Genomic DNA, 17,141 nt, shown 5'->3' with positions numbered 1-17,141 from the left:
GGGTTCAAGTGATTCTCCTGCCTCAGCCTCCTGAGTTGCTGGAATTACAGGCATGTGCCACCACGCCCAGCTAATTCTTGTATCTTCAGTAGAGATGGGGTTTCGCCATGTTGGCCAGGCTGGTCTCGAACCCCTGACCTCAAGTGATCCACCCACCTTGGCCTCCCAAAGTGCTGGGATTACAAGCGTGAGCCAGTGCACCTGGCCCCAACTTTTCTATATATCTGTATCTGTCTACCTATCTATCTACCTACCTACCTATATATTTTTAAAACCAACAGGCCCTAATGACAGTACCCTTCTTCATGTTTGGATCATATTTAAAAAAAAAAAAAACTTGCCAGATGTGGTACCTCATGCCTCTCTGTAATCCCAGCACTTTGGGAGGCTGAGCTGGGAGAACTGGGAGAACTGCTTGAGCCCATGACTTTGAGACCAGCCAGGGCAATGTAGTGAGATCCTGCCTCTACAAAAACAAAAACCAAAAAATTAGCACACCCCAGCTACTCAGGAGGCTGAGGCGGGAGGATCACTTGTGGCCAGGAGGTCAAGGCTCTGGTGGGCCTATGCAACAGAGTGAGACACTGTCTCAAAAAAAAAAAAAAAAAATCAATGTAAGCAACAATGACTAATAATGGTGAGTTATCATGACATCCCAGGAGGATTTGTGTATGTGTATTTATATCCTTCCTACTGAACGGTAACACCACACCACGTGCTCAGGGGAAAAGTATGGCACACACGAACTGCAGGACCTTTTTCTATCCAGCAAATACTCCCTAAGATGCCCAAACTGTTTTTGGACTAAACTAATGGTAGCAACACACGCACATGCCACTCAGGCTGCTTGGATTTCTTTCCAGCACTCAGTAACTTTGTCATCGCAACCCATTCATCTGCTTCCTTCAAGTTTTGCTCATGGGATGGAAACATGTACGTACCGTGCAGCTCTTGTACAGTGAGATGGCTGGAAAGTAAACCCCCTCAAAAATATCTTTGTAAGCCACACCTTGATTGACACCATTTTTATAAAATATTATCTGAAACAAAAACCATGATTTTACTTCAGAACCGTAAAAAAGAACAAACAAAAAAAGAACTCTCTAGGAAAATATGTTAGAAGTGCTGCTGCCAGACTGCTAATCACTCACCCAAGAACAGTACATAACTTGTGTAATAACAACATCTTCAATTTTTATAATACTTTTGATTTTTCAAAGCATGTTAATATGCACTATTTAGGCTTCTTTATTTCTTTTTTGAGACAGGGTCTCACTCTGTGACCCAGGCTGGAGTGCAGTGGTGTGATCTTGGCTCACTGCAGCCTCAACCTCCTTGGCTCAAGTGATCCTCCCACATCAGCCTCCCAAGTAGCTGGGACTACAGGCATACGCCACCATATCCAGCTAATTTTTAAAATTTTTTTACAGAGACAGGATCTCACTGTATTGCCCAGGCTGGTCTCAAACTCCTGGGTTTTGTTTTCTGAATTCCTGTGCTACATATACCAAACAGTTCTATATTTTATTATCCATTGCATTGTATTTATAAAAGTAAGCTGGGAGGCCGAGAAGAGAGGATTACGTGAGGCCAGGAGTTGAACACTAGCTTGGGCAACATAGTGAGACCCCATCTCTACAATTTTTTTTTTTTTTTTAAAGTAAGCTGGCCTTCCATGGACTCCTTGGGACCACACCTGTTTAGGCGTGCTTATTTATCAATTCCTTTCCCTTGAGTCAGTTGTCACTCTGCTTTTTCACTTTGAAGTTCTCTAAGACTCTTATGTCACATCTCTGAATCCCCATGTTCCTCCTTTCTCTCCCAGAATGATACTGAATATTCTCTCTTGACCGCTTCGGTTCTTCAGAAAAGGCTGCCTTCTCTTCCCAGCAAGAGGGGGCTTTCTGGTTATTGCATCTTTAGATCTAATAATTGTTTCTCTTTAGTATTTCTTTCCTAAAAACAGCGGAAACTCTAGTTTCTTTATCTCACCTACATCTCCTTCTATTAGTGTCCTGGGTGGCTTCACAGCATTAGCATTTTTATGAAAAAAATGTTTCCAGCTTAACTTTCTTCCTCTCCATCCCACTTCCCTTTTTATTTTTGGCCCTTGTGGCTGGCCCAGATGTGCCAGCCTTTCGCTGGCTGTGCTATGACCTTGGGAAGACATGTTTCCAGCAACCCCGGAAGCGGAGGCAGAGAAGGTTCTGAAGGACACTGAGTGAGACGTTACAGCGCCTAGTGCCCCTGGGCCACACCACAAGGTCTACTCTCCCACTCCAGGTTCCCTCCCTTTGGACTTGATACCTCCTCTGATAAAGAATAAAGACACTGGACTTGCTTCCTCAGTCTCTTGTAGATTTCCCATCAGGCCACTATTTTTATACACTTTTCTCTACAGAGTGATCCTGAAAGAACAGGATCATGTCTCTAACAGCAGCAGCAGCACGGTACTACATAAAGAGCAAAACACAGTAAGCAGAGGGCGACCTTGCCGCTGGCCAGTGGGGCTACCAGACGCCCCTTCATTCCCCTTTGGGCCTCGTGTTCCTCACTTTTATAATGAAGGAATGGGTCCTAATCCTCAAGGCCTTATGATTCTAACGTTCTTACGGCCATGACTCACCTCACTATGGGGAGTCTGCTTCAGGCTCTTCTCTGCTTTATCCACAAAGTCTTTTTCCTCAAAATACAAATAACTCTTGAATTTTATCAAAGCCTTGAAAACCAAGAAAGAAAAAAAGGCACAATAAAGCATCAGCTCCATCGCCATGAAAAAAACGCATCTGCACACAAATAGTGTTAACCTTTTGAGCTCTACGACAGATATTAAAAATCTTTGCAGTTGAGTTTTGCTAGATTTTGAACTATTATACACTTCTTAAAAAATACCAGATGGCACATGTTTATTAAAACATTTTCAGTAGGCCTTTAGTAAGAAACGTGAGAAAATACATAATACATACACACTTACCACAATAAAAATACCCATACAAGTGGCTAAATTCACACATCTTTTCCAATAATATCACTGAAAGAAATGACAAGTTTATTGAGTCTATAATCTCTTATTCTTAATTTTTTTTTTTGAGACGGAGTTTCGCTCTTGTTGCCCAGGCTGGAGTGCAATGGTGTGACCTCTTCTCACTGCAACCTCCGCCTCCCGGGTTCAAGCAATTCTCCTGCCTCAGGCTCTCGAGTAGCTGGGATTACACCACACCCGGCTAATTTTTTGTATTTTTAGTAGAGACAGGGTTTCACTATGTTGGCCAGGCTGGTCTCAAACTCCTGACCTCAGGTGATCCACCCGCCTTGGCCTCCCAAAGTGCTGGGATCACAGGCGTGAGCCACTGCACCCAGCCTGTTCTCTTTTTTTTTTTTTTTTTTGAGACAGTCTCACTCTGTCACCCAGGCTGGAGTGCAGTGGTGTGATCTTGGCTCACTGCAACCTCAGCCTGCCAGGTTCAAGCGATTCTCCTGTCTCAGCCTCCCAGGCAGCTGGGATTACAGGCATGCGCCACCACACCCGGTTACTTTTTGTATTTTTAGTAAAGAAGGGATTTCGCCATGTTGGCTAGGCTGGTCTCGAACTCCTGACCTCAGGTGATCCGCTTGCCTCAGCCTCCCAAAGTGCTGGGATTACAGGCATGAGCCACCGCACCAAGTCTACAATCCCTTATTCTTTGAAAATATTTTGAAGGTCACCTTCTTCCCCGTCCTAGTTTCCCATCTTTTCCCACAGGTGGTCTCTGGGTCACCTCTTTCTTACTGGTTCTTAAGAGTCTATTTAACTATTCACTTCCAGAGAAATATATGACTTTAATTTAAAAAATTTCAATTTCTTAACATATATTTGTATTAAACATGGTTAGAAAAGAAGAATTGCCAAGATACACAAGCATATAAAATGAGAGTCTCTCTTTCTATGTCCCTTATACCCAGTTTCCCCTGCAAAAAGTAATCACTGTTCCAATGTCCTGGTATCCTTCCAGAGAATCTAGGCATATATTGTCTTCAAAATTAAAACACACACATGTGGCTGAGCGCAGTGGCTCAAGCTTGTAATCACAGCATTTTGGGAGGCTGAGGCAGGCAGATCACGAGGCCAGGAATTTGAGACCACCCTGGCCAACATGGCACAACCCCGTCTCTACTAAAAATATAAAAATTAGCTGGGCGTGGTGGTGCATGCCTGTAATCCCAGCTACTCAGGAGGCTGAAGCAGGAGAATTGCTTGAACCTAGGAGGCGGAAGCTGCAGTGTGCGAGACTGCATACCACTGCACTCCAGCCTGGGTGACAGAACGAGACTCTGTTTCAAAATAAAACACCAGACAAACATACAGAAAAAAAAAAAAAAAGCCCAAAAAGCCATACAAATGGTAACATATTATAAGCTTTGTCTTGCATCTTGAGTTTTTAACTTGGCAACTACATTGGAGACCATTTTATCATCAGTATATATGTGGCTTTTGAATAGATCCGTAGTATTCTGTCGTGTGGACATGTCACTGAAAATTATTTATTTATTTATTTATTTTTGAGACAGTCTTGTTCTCTGTCGCCCAGGCTGGAGTTCACTGGCATGATCTTGGCTCACTGTAACCTCTGCCCTCCAGGCTCAAGCAATTCTCATGCCTCAACCTCTTGAGTAGCTCACATTATAGGAATGTGCCAACATACACAACTAATTTTTGTATTTTTTTGTAGAGACAGGGTTTTGCCATGTTGCCCAGGCTGGCCTCGAGCTCCTGGCCTCAAGTGATTTGCCTGCCTTGGCCTCCCAAGCGTGGAGCCACAGTGCCTGGTCAAAAAAAAAAAATTTTTTTTTTAATTAAAGAAAAAAAATTTTTTTTTGTAATGTAAATGAATCATTGAAAAAACTCCTACAGAATCCTTTAAGTGCAGACCTCTGTGTTCTGTAAAACCAGGCATTAGTGTGGTATACATTTAAAGAGTTCCAGGAGGCAGGATGGTACAGTAAGAGTCATTAGTGTGATATAATCAATAAAAATGAGACCGTAGGCTGCTTATTATCAGAATAAACTCAGAGTATTTCCACTATCAAATTTAAAGACTTACTCTAAAGTTATGATAACCAAGACACTGTGATACGGGCATAAAGGACAAGAAATAGATCACTGAAATACAGAGCTCTAAAGTAAACCTTTCCTTAACACAAACATCTGATTTTCAATAAAGGCATCAAAGAAATCCAGTGGAGAAAGGAAAGAGTTAACATATGGTGCTGGGATAATTGTGTAATCATATGGAAAAAAAATTAATTTCCATACTATATATAAAAATCTGGTCGGGCACAGTGGCTCATGCCTGTAATCCCAGCACTTTGGGAGGCCAAGGCGGAAGTTCAAGACCAGCCCGACCAACATGGTGAAACCCTGTCTCCACTAAAAATACAAAAATTAGCTGGGTGTGGTGGCGGGTGCCTGTAATCCCAGCTAATCGGGAGGCTAAAGCTGGAGAATTGCTTGAACCCATGAGACGGAGGTTGCAGTGAGCCAAGATCGCGCCATTGCACTCCAGCCTGGGCAACAGAGCGAGACTCCATCTAAAGAAAAAAAAAATTAATCCAAGGTAAATCAGACACCTATGTGTAAAAGCTAAAACCATAATGTTTTCAAAGGAAAACATGGGAGAGTATCTTCATGACTGGGAGTAGCCAAAGATTTTTTTTTTAATTCATGGAAAGAAATAAGTATAAAAGAAAAATTTGATAAATTAGATTTCATAAAAACTAAAACTCTGGTTCCCCAGAAGACACTATTAAGTGCAGTGACTCATGCCTATAATTCTAGCACTTTGGGAGGCTGAGGCAGGTGGACTGCTTGAGCCCAGTAGTTCAAGACCAGCCTGGGCAACATGGAAAAAAAAAAAAAACAAAAAACCCTGTTTTAACAGGCAAAATATTTGAAGAGAAACTTCACAAAAAACATATGAGTGGCCAAAAAGCACATGAAAAATGCCCAGTATGTCATCAAAGACATGCTAATTTAACTCACAATGAGATACTACTATACACCCATCAAAAATGGCTAAAATTAAGTTGACAGACAATCACAAATGTCAGCAACTAAAACCCTCATACATGGTGGGAAAAGAGTTTGGCAAATTTCTTATAAAGCTAAATATGTAACCATCCAATGATCCAAAAAGACTTGTACAAGAATATTCATAGCATCTTGTTCATAGTAGCCCCAAACCTGAGACGGCCCAAGTGTCTCTCAGTAGGAAAATGCATAAACACACTGGGGCACATTCATGCAATGGAGTACTACCCTGCACTGAAAAGGGTGCACAGATATATGCAGCAAAATGGATGAGTCTCAAAAGCCAGATATAAAAGACTACAGACTGCATGAGCCCACTTAAGTTCAAGAAGAGGTAAAAATTAAAGTATGGTGGGAAAGAAAGTTAAAACAGTGGTTGCCTCTATGTGGGGGTGTGGACTAACTGGGAAAAGGCATGAGGAAACTTCCTGAGGTGATGGTAAGTGTCCACATCTCTTTTTTTGGGGAGTGCAGTGGTGTGATCACTGCTCACTGTAACCTTGAACTCCTGGGCTGAATGATTCTCCCATCTCAGCTTTTCAAGTAGCTAGGACTATAGGCACCCACTGCCGTGCGCTACTAACTTTTGTAGTCTTTTGTACAGATGGGGTCTCGTGATGTTACCCAGGCTGGTCTTGAACTCGTGGGCTCAAGTGGTCCTCCCAGCTTGGCTTTCCAAATTGTTGGGATTATAGGCGTGAACCATCATGCCTAGTGGATCCTACATTTCAATAGTTTAGGTCAAACTCAAAAAACTCAGTGAATGTACACTTAAAATTTGTGTACTTCATTTTATATAAATTTTGTATCAAAAGAATGAATTAAACCGGTTGAATTCTAGCTTATGTATCCTGAAGTACTTAGTGGGAAAGTGTCCTGATGTGTGTCATTTTCTCTGTAGTGCACTAAAAAAAGACGAATGATAGACGGGTAGAAGAATGAATGGATGGCTATTTGTGCACTGATTGTTACTGTTATTCTGAAAATGTCATAACAGGTTAGGAAAAAACATGAGCCGTAGGTCAGCTCCTAAGAGATCACGCAAGCCACAGTGATAAGCACTGGTTGCCACAGGTCTTCAAAGCCAGGAATCTGCCGGGAGAGGACAAACTCACCTTATCTTTGTATGTATCTGGCAATGACTTGGCTGTCTCTGTGTCTTCAGGAAGATTAATATAAAATCCCAGGATGTCTCCCTGTCCATAGCCAGAAGAGTAGTGTTTGCCAATGGACTGGTGGAACTTGGTTCCCTTTTTGCTCCGCCAAGAATAGCTAAATTTATCATAACCTAAAGGAGCTTGAAGGTTACCTGTCCCAATAAAAACATACACAGGAAGTCAGAATATTGCAAGTCAAAGTCAAATCTAGTTTGTTGAAGGAAAAAGATCCTATTTCTTTTTATGTTTTTTGGTCAATTTTGTAAAATTGCTTAAAAACTTTCTCACAAGCAAAGAATTACAAAAATATCCCGGGAATAGCAAACCAGCTCAACCCTCAGGAACTGAATTCTATGCTCACAATCTGGTAAACCCAACAGCCTTGAAGCCTTAGCGCTTGGCCAGATGGTCTATCCTCTCTATCTGCTGTGATGTCCATATTAAGGCCCCAGCTTACCCAGGGGCTGGGACCAACCCAGTCTGGCAGCGGTATCTGGTGGCATCTCATCCACGGTGATTTCAAAATACCAGGCACCTTTCCGTACTCCGTGAGAGGCCCTCACCATAGAGTAGCCCTTCTCTCCAACCACAGTCAGCCGGTCATCTGAGATCTTTAACTGGGGAGCTGTGGTGACAGATTAAAACAAGGCCTGCAACTTATTTGAGGTTCTTGGGGACAATTGCCACAAAAACATTAGTCCAATAAAACAAAATTTAAAAATCACAAATATCAGGTCAGGTGTTTGAAATATTAGTTGAGGAGTTTAAAAATCTCAGCATAAGATACTGGCAAGGAATGAGAAAGGAACAAAAAAGAGAAAGTTGTTAGGTTACCTAGTTTTTATTACATATGATTATCTTTTTTTTGAGATGGAGTCTCGCTCTGTCGCCCAGGCTGGAGGGCAGTGGTGCAATCTCAGCTCACTGCAACCTCCACATCCCGGGTTCAAGCAATTTTCCTGCCTCAGCCTCCCGAGTAGCTGGGATTACAGGTGCGTGCCACCACGCCCAGCTCATTTTTGTACTTTTAGTAGAGACAGGGTTTCACCATGTTGGTCAGGCTGGTCTCGAACTCCTGACCTCGTGAGCTGCCTGCCTTGGCCTCCCAAAGTGTTGGAATTACAGGCATGAGCCACTGCACTTGGCTTTTTTTTTTTTTTTTTTTTTTTTTTTTGAGATGGAGTCTCGTTCTGTAGCCCAGGATGAAGTGCAGTGGCACGATCTTGGCTCACTGCAACCTCCACCTTCCAGGTTCAAGTGATCCTCCTGCCTCAGCCTGAGTAGCTGGGATTACAGGCGCCCACCACCATGCCCAGCTAATTTTCGTATTTTTAGTAGAGATGAGGTTTCACCATACTGGTCAGGCTGGTCTCGAATTCCTGACCTCAGGCGATCCACCTGCACTGACCTCCCAAAGTGCTGGAATTACAGGCGGAGTCACTGAGCCCAGTCTACATGTGATTATCTTTAAGACATCTGATTGATATTAATTATATTGCATATTCCCTCAAATATAACAAACCAATGGTGATGAGTTTGGAACTTAATTTGAATAAATTTTCATTTAAAAGATTTAACTTTTTTTTTTTTTTTTGAGACAGAGTCTCACTCTATTACCTGGGCTGGAGTGCAGTGGTGTGATCTCGTCTCACTGCAACCTCTGCCTCCCGGGCTCAAGCAATCCTCCCACCTCAGCCTCCCAAGCAGCTGGGACTATAGGCATGTGCCACCATGCCCAGCTAATTTCTGTATTTTGTTTTTTTGTAGAGATAGTGTTTTGCCATGTTGCTCAGGCTGGTCTTGAATTCCTGGGCTCAAGGGATCTGCCCATCTTGGCCTTCCAAAGTGTTGGAACAAAGTGTTGGAATTACAGGTGTGAGCCACCACACCCGTCCTTTTTTTTTTTTAGAGCCAGGGTCTTGCTCTTATTCAGTCGCACAACCACAGCTCACCACAGCCTGGAACTCATGGCCTCAGGCGATCTTCTTGTGTTGGCCCAAGTGGATTACAGGATTACAGGTATGAGCCATTGTGGCTAGCCTCTTGACTAGTTTTTGTTTTTGTTTTTCCTTGAGATAAGGTCTCATGCTGTTGCTCAGGCTGGAATGCAGTGTTGTCATCCTGACTCACTACAGCCTTGACTTCCTGGGCTCAAACAATCCTCCTGCCTCAGGTCCCAAGTAGTTGGTACTACAAGTGCTACCACACCCAGCTAATTTTTTGTAGAGACAGGGTTTGGCCAAGTTGCCCAGGCTGTTCTCAAACTCCTAGACTCAAGCAATCCACTCTCCTTGGCCTCCAAAAGTTCTGGGGTTACAGGAATGAGCCACTGCACCCGGCCTTAACTGTTTTAAAACAATTTCAAACTTTCAAAAAATAGTAGAGTCCTAGTGTGTGCTTCACTCAGTTTTCCCAAATGTTCACATCATGTGTAATCATAACATAATCATCAAAACCAGAAAATTAACAATAATACTATTAAATAATCCATGGACCTTCTTAAAATTAAGCCAATTATCCAAGTAAAATCCCTTTTTCTGGCCCAGGTTCTAATCCTAGATTCCACATTTCATTTAGTTGTCATGTCTCCTTAGTCTCTTCCAATCTCAAACAGTTCCTTAACCTTTCATAAGCTTGACACTTTGAAGAATATTGGTCATTTCAGTTTGCAGAATGTCCCCTCAGTTACATTTGTCTGGTGTTTTCTCTTTTTTTTTTTGGAGATAGAGTCTTGCTCTGTCATCCAGGCTGGAGTACGATGGTACAATCTCGGCTCACTGCAACCTCTGGCTCCCGGGTTCAAGCGATTCTCCCACCTCAGCCTCCCAAGTGGCGGGGATTACAGGTGCCTGCCATCATGCCTGGCTAATTTTTGTATTTCTGTAGGGATGGGGTTTCACCACGTTGACCAGGCTGGTATCAAACTCCTGACCTCCGGTTATCTACCCACTTTGGCCTCCCAAAGTGCTGGGATTACAGGTGTGAGCCACTGTGCCCGGCCTGGCGTTTCCTCATTTTAAGGTCAAGGTTATTGTTATTTTTACTCAGGAACTCCAATGAGGTAATGTTGTGCCCCTCAGTGCATCACGTATGCTATCAAAATAGTGATGTTCACTCTGGTCACTTGATTAAGATGATGCCTGCCAGGTTTCTCCACTGCTAAATGACAATTTTCCTTTTGCAATTAATAAATATCTCAGGAGATGAACTGGTATTTAAGACCATCAAGGAAATCTGATTATGAACTGAATTTGGATGATAGCAAGGAATTATTTCAGTTATAAAAGAAAATATCCGCATTTTTTTTTTTTTTGAGATGGCGTTTCACTCTTGTCGCCCAAGCTGGAGTGCAATGGCGCGATCTCGGCTCACTGCAACCTCCGCCTCCCAGGTTGAAGAGATTCTCCTGCCTTAGCCTCCCGAGTAGCTGGGATTACAGGCATGAGCCACCAGGCCTGCAATTTTGTATTTTTAGTAGAGAAGGGGTTTCTCCACGTTGGTCAGGCTGGTCTTGAACTCGACCTCAGGTGATCCACCCGCCTCAGCCTCCCAAAGTGCTGGGATTACAGGCGTGAGCCACTGCGCCCGGCCCCAATAGCCACGTTTTTAAAGAGATGCATAGTTTTTAGTGTACATAGGGTGATAGATATATTTTTTTAATTCAGAAAAAGAGAGACAAAGAAACAGATAAAGCAAACATGGCAAAATCTTGAGCTGTTAAAATCTGGGTGAAAAGTGTACAAGGTATCGCTATAGTTTGGGTATTTGATCCTCCTAAGTGCAGGTTGAAATTTGATCCCAGTGTTGGAGGTGGGGTCTGATGGGAGGTGTTTGGGTCATGAGGGCAGATCCCTCAAGAGCAGATTAATGCGGAATGTGGGGATGTGAGTTTTCACTCTATTAGTTTCTGAGGAGCTTGTTGTTAAAAAAAGCCTGGCACCTCCCTCCCTGTCTTGCTTCCTCTCTTGCCATCTAATGCCTGCTCCGCTTTGCCTTCTGCCATGAGTGGACATGCCTGGGATCCTCACCAGAAGCAGGCGCTGGTGCCATGCTTCTTTTAGCCAAATAAACCTCTTTTCTTTACAAATTACCCAGCCTCAGGTCCTCCTTTGTAGCAACACAAAGGGACTAAGACAGGTATTCACTGTAATTCATCTCTCTAACTCTGCATATGGTTTGAATCTTACTTTATTACCAGGCCATTATGTGAGATAAGGGAGCAATCTAAATAATCAGGGGAGAACCCCATGACTTCCACAAAAAGAAAAAATGGCAAAAGGTGGGAAAGAATTTCGAGGCTTTGTAGGCTGATTTTAACAGGGATGGTTGAGGCTGCAGTGAGCCATGATTGCACCACTGCACTCCAGCCTGGGTGGCAGAGTGAGACCCCATCTTGAAGACAAACAAATAAACAATGAGGCCAAATGCAATGGCTCATGCCTGTAATCCCAGCACTTTGGGAGGCCAAGGAAGGAGGATCACCTGAGGTCAGGAGTTCAAGACCATCCTGGGCAACACAGTGAAGGAGACTTTGTCCCTAAAAAAAATAATTAAAATTTAGCTGGGTGCAGTGATGTATGCCTGTAGTCCCAGCTACTTGGGAGGCTAAGATGGGAAGACTGCTTGAGCCAGGAGGTCGAAGCTGCAGTGAGCTGAGATTGCACCACTGCACTCCAGCCTGGGTGGCAGAACAAGAACCTTTCTAAAAAATAAAATAAAATAAAGTAATTGCATGGAGCAAAGACTATATAGCACACTGCTATTCATGTATGAAAAAGGAGATAAGGCTGGGCACAGTGGCTCACACGTGTTATCCCAGCACTTTGGGAGGCTGAGATGGGCAGATCACCTGAGCTCAGAAGTTTGAGACCAGCCTGGCCAACATGACAAAACCCTATCTCTACTAGAAATACAAAAATTAGCCACGGGTGGTGGCACACACCTGTAGTCTGAGCTATTCGGGAGGCTTCAGCATGAGAATTGCTTGAACCAGGGAGGTGAAGGCTGCAGTGAGCCGAGATCACGCCACTGCCTTCTAGCCTCAAAAAACAAATCAAACCAAAAAAACCCAAAAACAAACAAAAAAGGGAGATACAAGAATACATACATGTACTGTATCTGCTCATTTGTGAAGAAATACAGGAAGGATAAACTAGAAACTAGAGTGTGGGTGGGAAGAAGGTGGAAAAAAGAGAGTGAGAAGGGCATTGTAGGGGTCATGAGGGAGTGACATTTTGTAAACTGTTCTGTACAGCTCTGATTCCCAGAACCATTGTAATGTTTCACACCTCCTCACTCCAAACATACATACACACAAATGATCAACATGTGGGAGAATCCAAAATGGCATCAAACACTAGCAAATGAACCTAACTTAACTGGACATGACCACGCTAAAGGAAGTGGGGAAGAAAAGAACTAATCTAAGTTACCAGTACCTTGGACTGAGTACGGCAAGGCTAAAGACAAAAAGAGCTATACATAAATGCTATAATCTACTTACTAAATGTTTTTCCCAGGGATTAGAAATTCTGAAACTGGCTGGGTGCGGTGGCTCACGCCTGTAATCCCAGCACTTTGGGTGGCTGAGGTGGGCAGATCACGAGGTCCGGAGTTCGAGACCAGCCTGGCTAACATGGTGAAACCCCATCTCTACTAAAGATACAAAAAATTAGCCGGGAGTGGTGGCACGTGCCTGTAATTCCAGCTACTCAGGAGGCTGAGGCAGAAGAATCGCTAGAACCTGGGGGGCAGAGGTTGCAGTGAGCGGAGATTGTGCCATTGCACTCCAGCATGGGTGACAGGGTGAGACTCCAACTCAAAAAAAAAAAAAAAAAAAAAAAAGAAATTAATTCTGAAACTACTTCATGTGCATATTAAATATGAACAAGGTCAAGAATGGTGGCTCACTCCCCCAAGACCCTGGGAGGCTGAGGCAGGATGACGGCTTGAGCCCAGGAGTTTGAGACCAGCCTAGGCAAAACAGTAAGACCCCACCTCTAAAAAATTAAAATTAAAAAACCCAGGTAGGTGTGGTGGCGTGTGCCTGTGATCCCAGCTATTCAGGAGGCTGAGGCAGGAGGATCGTTTGAGCCCAGGAGGTTGAGGCTGCAGTGAGCCAGGACTGCATCACTGCATACCAGCCTGAGTGAGACCCTCATCTCTATAACAAAATAAATATATTGAAATAAAGTAAATATATTGTAGATAATTATCTATCTAATTCTTCACATTTCCCACTGTTGGAGAAAGACGTTACAAATAAGGAGGAAGGCTGTCATCCCAGGTATCAATATAAATTGTTATGTGTGTACATGCAGGTTTGTACATACACACGTGCACTTCCTAACTCTGACCACTGAGGGAGTCCAGAAGCAATGACGCCTAGTACAGCACACCTAACACCCAGATATTAATTGCTATTTGTTGATTACTTAAAAAAAAAATAAGGAACGCTTCATGAATTTGTGTGTTATTCTTGCACAGGGGCCATGAATCTTCTCTGTATCATTCCAATTTTGGTATATGTGATACATGGAAGTGAGCACCTAGATGTTATTTCTAAACAACATGCTCCAATCAAAGGAACCAGGGCTCGGTGAAGAAGTAGGCCTGGGGCACAGAAAATATAAGATTGGCCAGGAACACCTTTTGATGCCTCAAAGTAAAGAAATTTTTTTTTTTTAAAAAGATGTGGCTTATCGAAAGAACACAAGAACCAACTTCTTGAAGAAGCTCCTACTTGCCAAAGCTGGAATAATTTAAACAACAAAATAATCAAAGTATTGGATTATACTCCCTGAAATAAAGTAAATATATATGAGTCCATACTGATATAAATAATCAACGGAAAAGGGAAAGAGGAAATCGAAAATCATCAAACAACACGGTCATAATTGTTGCAGACAATATCCACTGATGGGTGCCAAAATTAGTGAATATAAGTTTAAAAACAAACAAGATATTTGCACAGATAGACTCGATGTATTTTTGCCTAAGACATTTGTTAAGTATAAAGGGAAAGACAGTAGTTTTTTACAGTGGAGAAAGCTAGCAGAATCACCTTAACCAAATGATCATGGTTAATGTAACCAATAAGACCTACTGACATCATGAATCCCATGAGATGATGCTATAAGACATTGTTTCTGTGTTATTCTTCCCCAAACTGCCTAACTTCAGTCTAATCATGAGAAAACATCAGACAAATCCTCACTGAGCAATATTCAACAAAATAACTGATTAAAACACTTAAAAAATATTATAGTCATGAAAGATAAACAATGGCTTTGGAACTGTTAAAGACTACAACAGACTAAAGAGAAATAATTAAGTGTGAATGGAAAAACTGGTAAAATTGAAAGGTCGTCTTTCTCTAGTTGTGTTGATAATATTTACCAATGTTAATTTCCCAGTTTTGATAACTGTACTATGGTTTTCTAAGATATTATCATTAGGAAAAGCTTGATGAGAAAAAAAAAACTTATTTTTGGCAACTTTACTGCAAGTTTAAAATTAGTTCAAAATAGAAAGTTTTAAAAAACCATATATATATATATAATGGCTGGAGCTTATAGTAAGAAACAGAATTTCTTGCACATTCTGGATGAATCTAGTCAGAGATGGGGGTGAGGCAGTGGCAACAGACTGAGATGTACACCTAATTCTAGACTGATAGGCTAATGATGGCAGTTCAAAGTAACCCTGCATCCATATGATCTCCAATACTTTACATACCTCGATCATGTAGGGCTAACAAAACCCGTTCATACAAGCAGGCTCTGTAGAGGTCTCCAGGAATAGGTTTTCCTGCCCAGCAGTCAAGTTCCAGCTTCTCGGGGTCAGGGGCGTGGGGATCAGGCTCAGCTAGAATATACCGATAGCCATCTTTGTTAAACGGGTGTTCCAAGGGGTAGCCATGAGGGGGAAGGCGCTGAGCAGAAAACAAAGGGTCACTGCAGAAAGGAAAAAATAAAATCAAGAAACTAAAACCCCCTCTAGCTCAAATGCATTCAACTGTGTAAGAAAGGCCTCTCTGGTTTATTTCAGCTAGAATACATGCAACTTCACAGCAAATACTTCTCATTACTCAAATAAGTAACTCTGCCCTCTTCAGGCAAAACAAGGAAGTGAAAAGGATTAGCTTTATATTGAACAAGGTAGTTTTCGTTAAATTACTTGTAGATTGTGGGTATCCTCCCAGCGGTCTTTAAACATGAATTGATGTCTATGAAACTGAGCCGGTACATTATTGGGGGGGAGGGAGAAGAGGAATGGGGGTGATTAGGGTGATATTCTTCAGTATACTGATTATTATAAAGTAATGAACAGAAGCTCAGAGACATAAGCACTTGCTATCTTGCTAATCTAAGTAAATAACTTGTCCAGTGAGCCGAGATTCCATCACTGCACTCCAGCATGGGTGACAGAGCAGAACTCTGTCTCACAAAAATATATAAATAAATAAGCAACCTGGATTTCATCACCTCAACATTAGACAAAGGGAAGGGAAAAGGCATGAGAAGGGAGAAGCAGAAAGTTAAGGAGCTAACATTCAACACTGGTTTCACTCCCTCCCCACCTATCCTTTCTCAAGTCTCCTTAACAGAACTTCACTCCCTAGGTTCCCCAGGCTTATCACCAGGAGACACTATCCTTGTTACCACAATAAATTTGTACTAACAAATGTATAAAACACGATACTTAAACTTGGGTTTGTTTCGTTTTTTTTTGAGACAGAGTTTCGTTCTTGTGGCCCAGGCTGGAGTGCAATAGCACGATCTCAGCTCACTACAACCTCTGCCTCCTGGGTTCAAGCAATTCTCCCACCTCAGCCTCCCGAGTAGCTGGGATTATAGGCACGTGCCCCCAGGCCCAGCTAATTTTTTTGTTTTTTGTTTCAGTAGAGATGGGGTTTCACCACATTGTCCAGGCTGGTCTCAAACTCCTGACCTCAGGTGATCCACCTGTCTCAGCCTCCCAAAGTGCTGGGATTACAGGCATGACCCACCGCGCCCAGCCTGGGATTATTATTTTTTTGTTTTGCTTTCGAGACGCAGTCTCACTGTTGCCCAGGATGGAGTGCAGTATCATGATCTTGGCTCACTGCCACCCACCTCCCAGGTTTAAGCGATTCTCCTGCCTCAGCCTCCCAAGTAGCTGGGATTACAGGCACTCACCACTACACCGGCCTAATTTTGTATTTTTAGTGGAGATGGAGTTCCGCCATGTTGGCCAGGCTGGCCTTGAACTCCTGGCCTCAAGTGATCCACCCTCCTTGACCTTGCAAAGTGCTGGGATTACACCCATGAGCCACTGCGCCCAGCCTCCAACCTGGGGTTATTTTGTCCCTCAAAGTGCTCAAGGTTTGGAAAAAATGGACAGGCTTTTTAACCTCCAACCCTTGAACTCTCCTCCCTCTGCTGGACTTTCCCAGCACCAAATAATACTTAAATAGTGAAGTGGGGTGGGGTGGGCACTCTCCCCACCTCCGGGCCTTCTTGGTGGTCCCTGTGGTCCCTCCATCCTGCTGTTTGCGCTTGGCTCCTCGTCCTTTTCCACTGCTTCCTGCTGCAATTCCCCCTTTGAAGAAAGGCAGATCACTTTCAATGAGCCACAAGGGAAGCACCATGTGGATACTGAAATTCCATAGGGACCAACACACCCAATGTGCATTTGTGTAACACCACAGGAGGATTTCCTTCCAAAGGCATATTGGATTTCACCCTAGTTTTGAAAGAATCTACTGAGCATCTCATAGCCCGGGAACACCGGGTTCTGGCAATAAGCTCAAATGAATCCAGCACTATGATGGTTGAGTTACAGTTTCAACCTTTGTTCCTAATAAACTGCAACTATTAGTATACTTTCTCAGGGCATGACACAAATGCATTTTCACTCATTCAGATCACAAACAC

The 17,141-nt window shown here is 42.9% G+C and overlaps 1 protein-coding gene and 1 non-coding gene across 6 annotated transcripts in view; both read right to left on the bottom strand.

The window, feature by feature from the left end:
- Window positions 1–17,141, bottom strand: part of ASH2L (ASH2 like, histone lysine methyltransferase complex subunit) — a 34,566-nt gene that overhangs the window by 2,941 nt on the left and 14,484 nt on the right. For 3 of the 5 annotated variants that reach the window (XM_055295984.2, XM_055295983.2, XM_055295987.2), the window contains 6 exons: window positions 16,713–16,806; window positions 14,962–15,179; window positions 7,682–7,849; window positions 7,183–7,376; window positions 2,627–2,719; window positions 942–1,040 (listed from right to left, as the gene is read on the bottom strand). In XM_055295984.2, coding sequence (XP_055151959.1) covers window positions 942–1,040; window positions 2,627–2,719; window positions 7,183–7,376; window positions 7,682–7,849; window positions 14,962–15,179; window positions 16,713–16,806 — 866 coding nt within the window. The remainder of the gene's footprint in view (window positions 1–941; window positions 1,041–2,626; window positions 2,720–7,182; window positions 7,377–7,681; window positions 7,850–14,961; window positions 15,180–16,712; window positions 16,807–17,141) is intronic. The other 2 variants (XM_055295985.2, XM_055295986.2) reach the window with 1 other exon arrangement.
- LOC129492358 (U6 spliceosomal RNA) lies at window positions 13,666–13,772 on the bottom strand. Its single transcript, XR_008660820.1, has one exon. It is a non-coding gene; the product is annotated as a U6 spliceosomal RNA (small nuclear RNA).

The sequence above is a fragment of the Symphalangus syndactylus genome, chromosome 10, assembly GCF_028878055.3.
Source record: "Symphalangus syndactylus isolate Jambi chromosome 10, NHGRI_mSymSyn1-v2.1_pri, whole genome shotgun sequence".
In the NCBI taxonomy this organism is placed as follows: domain Eukaryota; kingdom Metazoa; phylum Chordata; class Mammalia; order Primates; family Hylobatidae; genus Symphalangus; species Symphalangus syndactylus.
The sequence above is the reverse complement of the archived record's forward strand: the minus strand, read 5'-3'. Positions and strand labels throughout refer to the sequence as shown.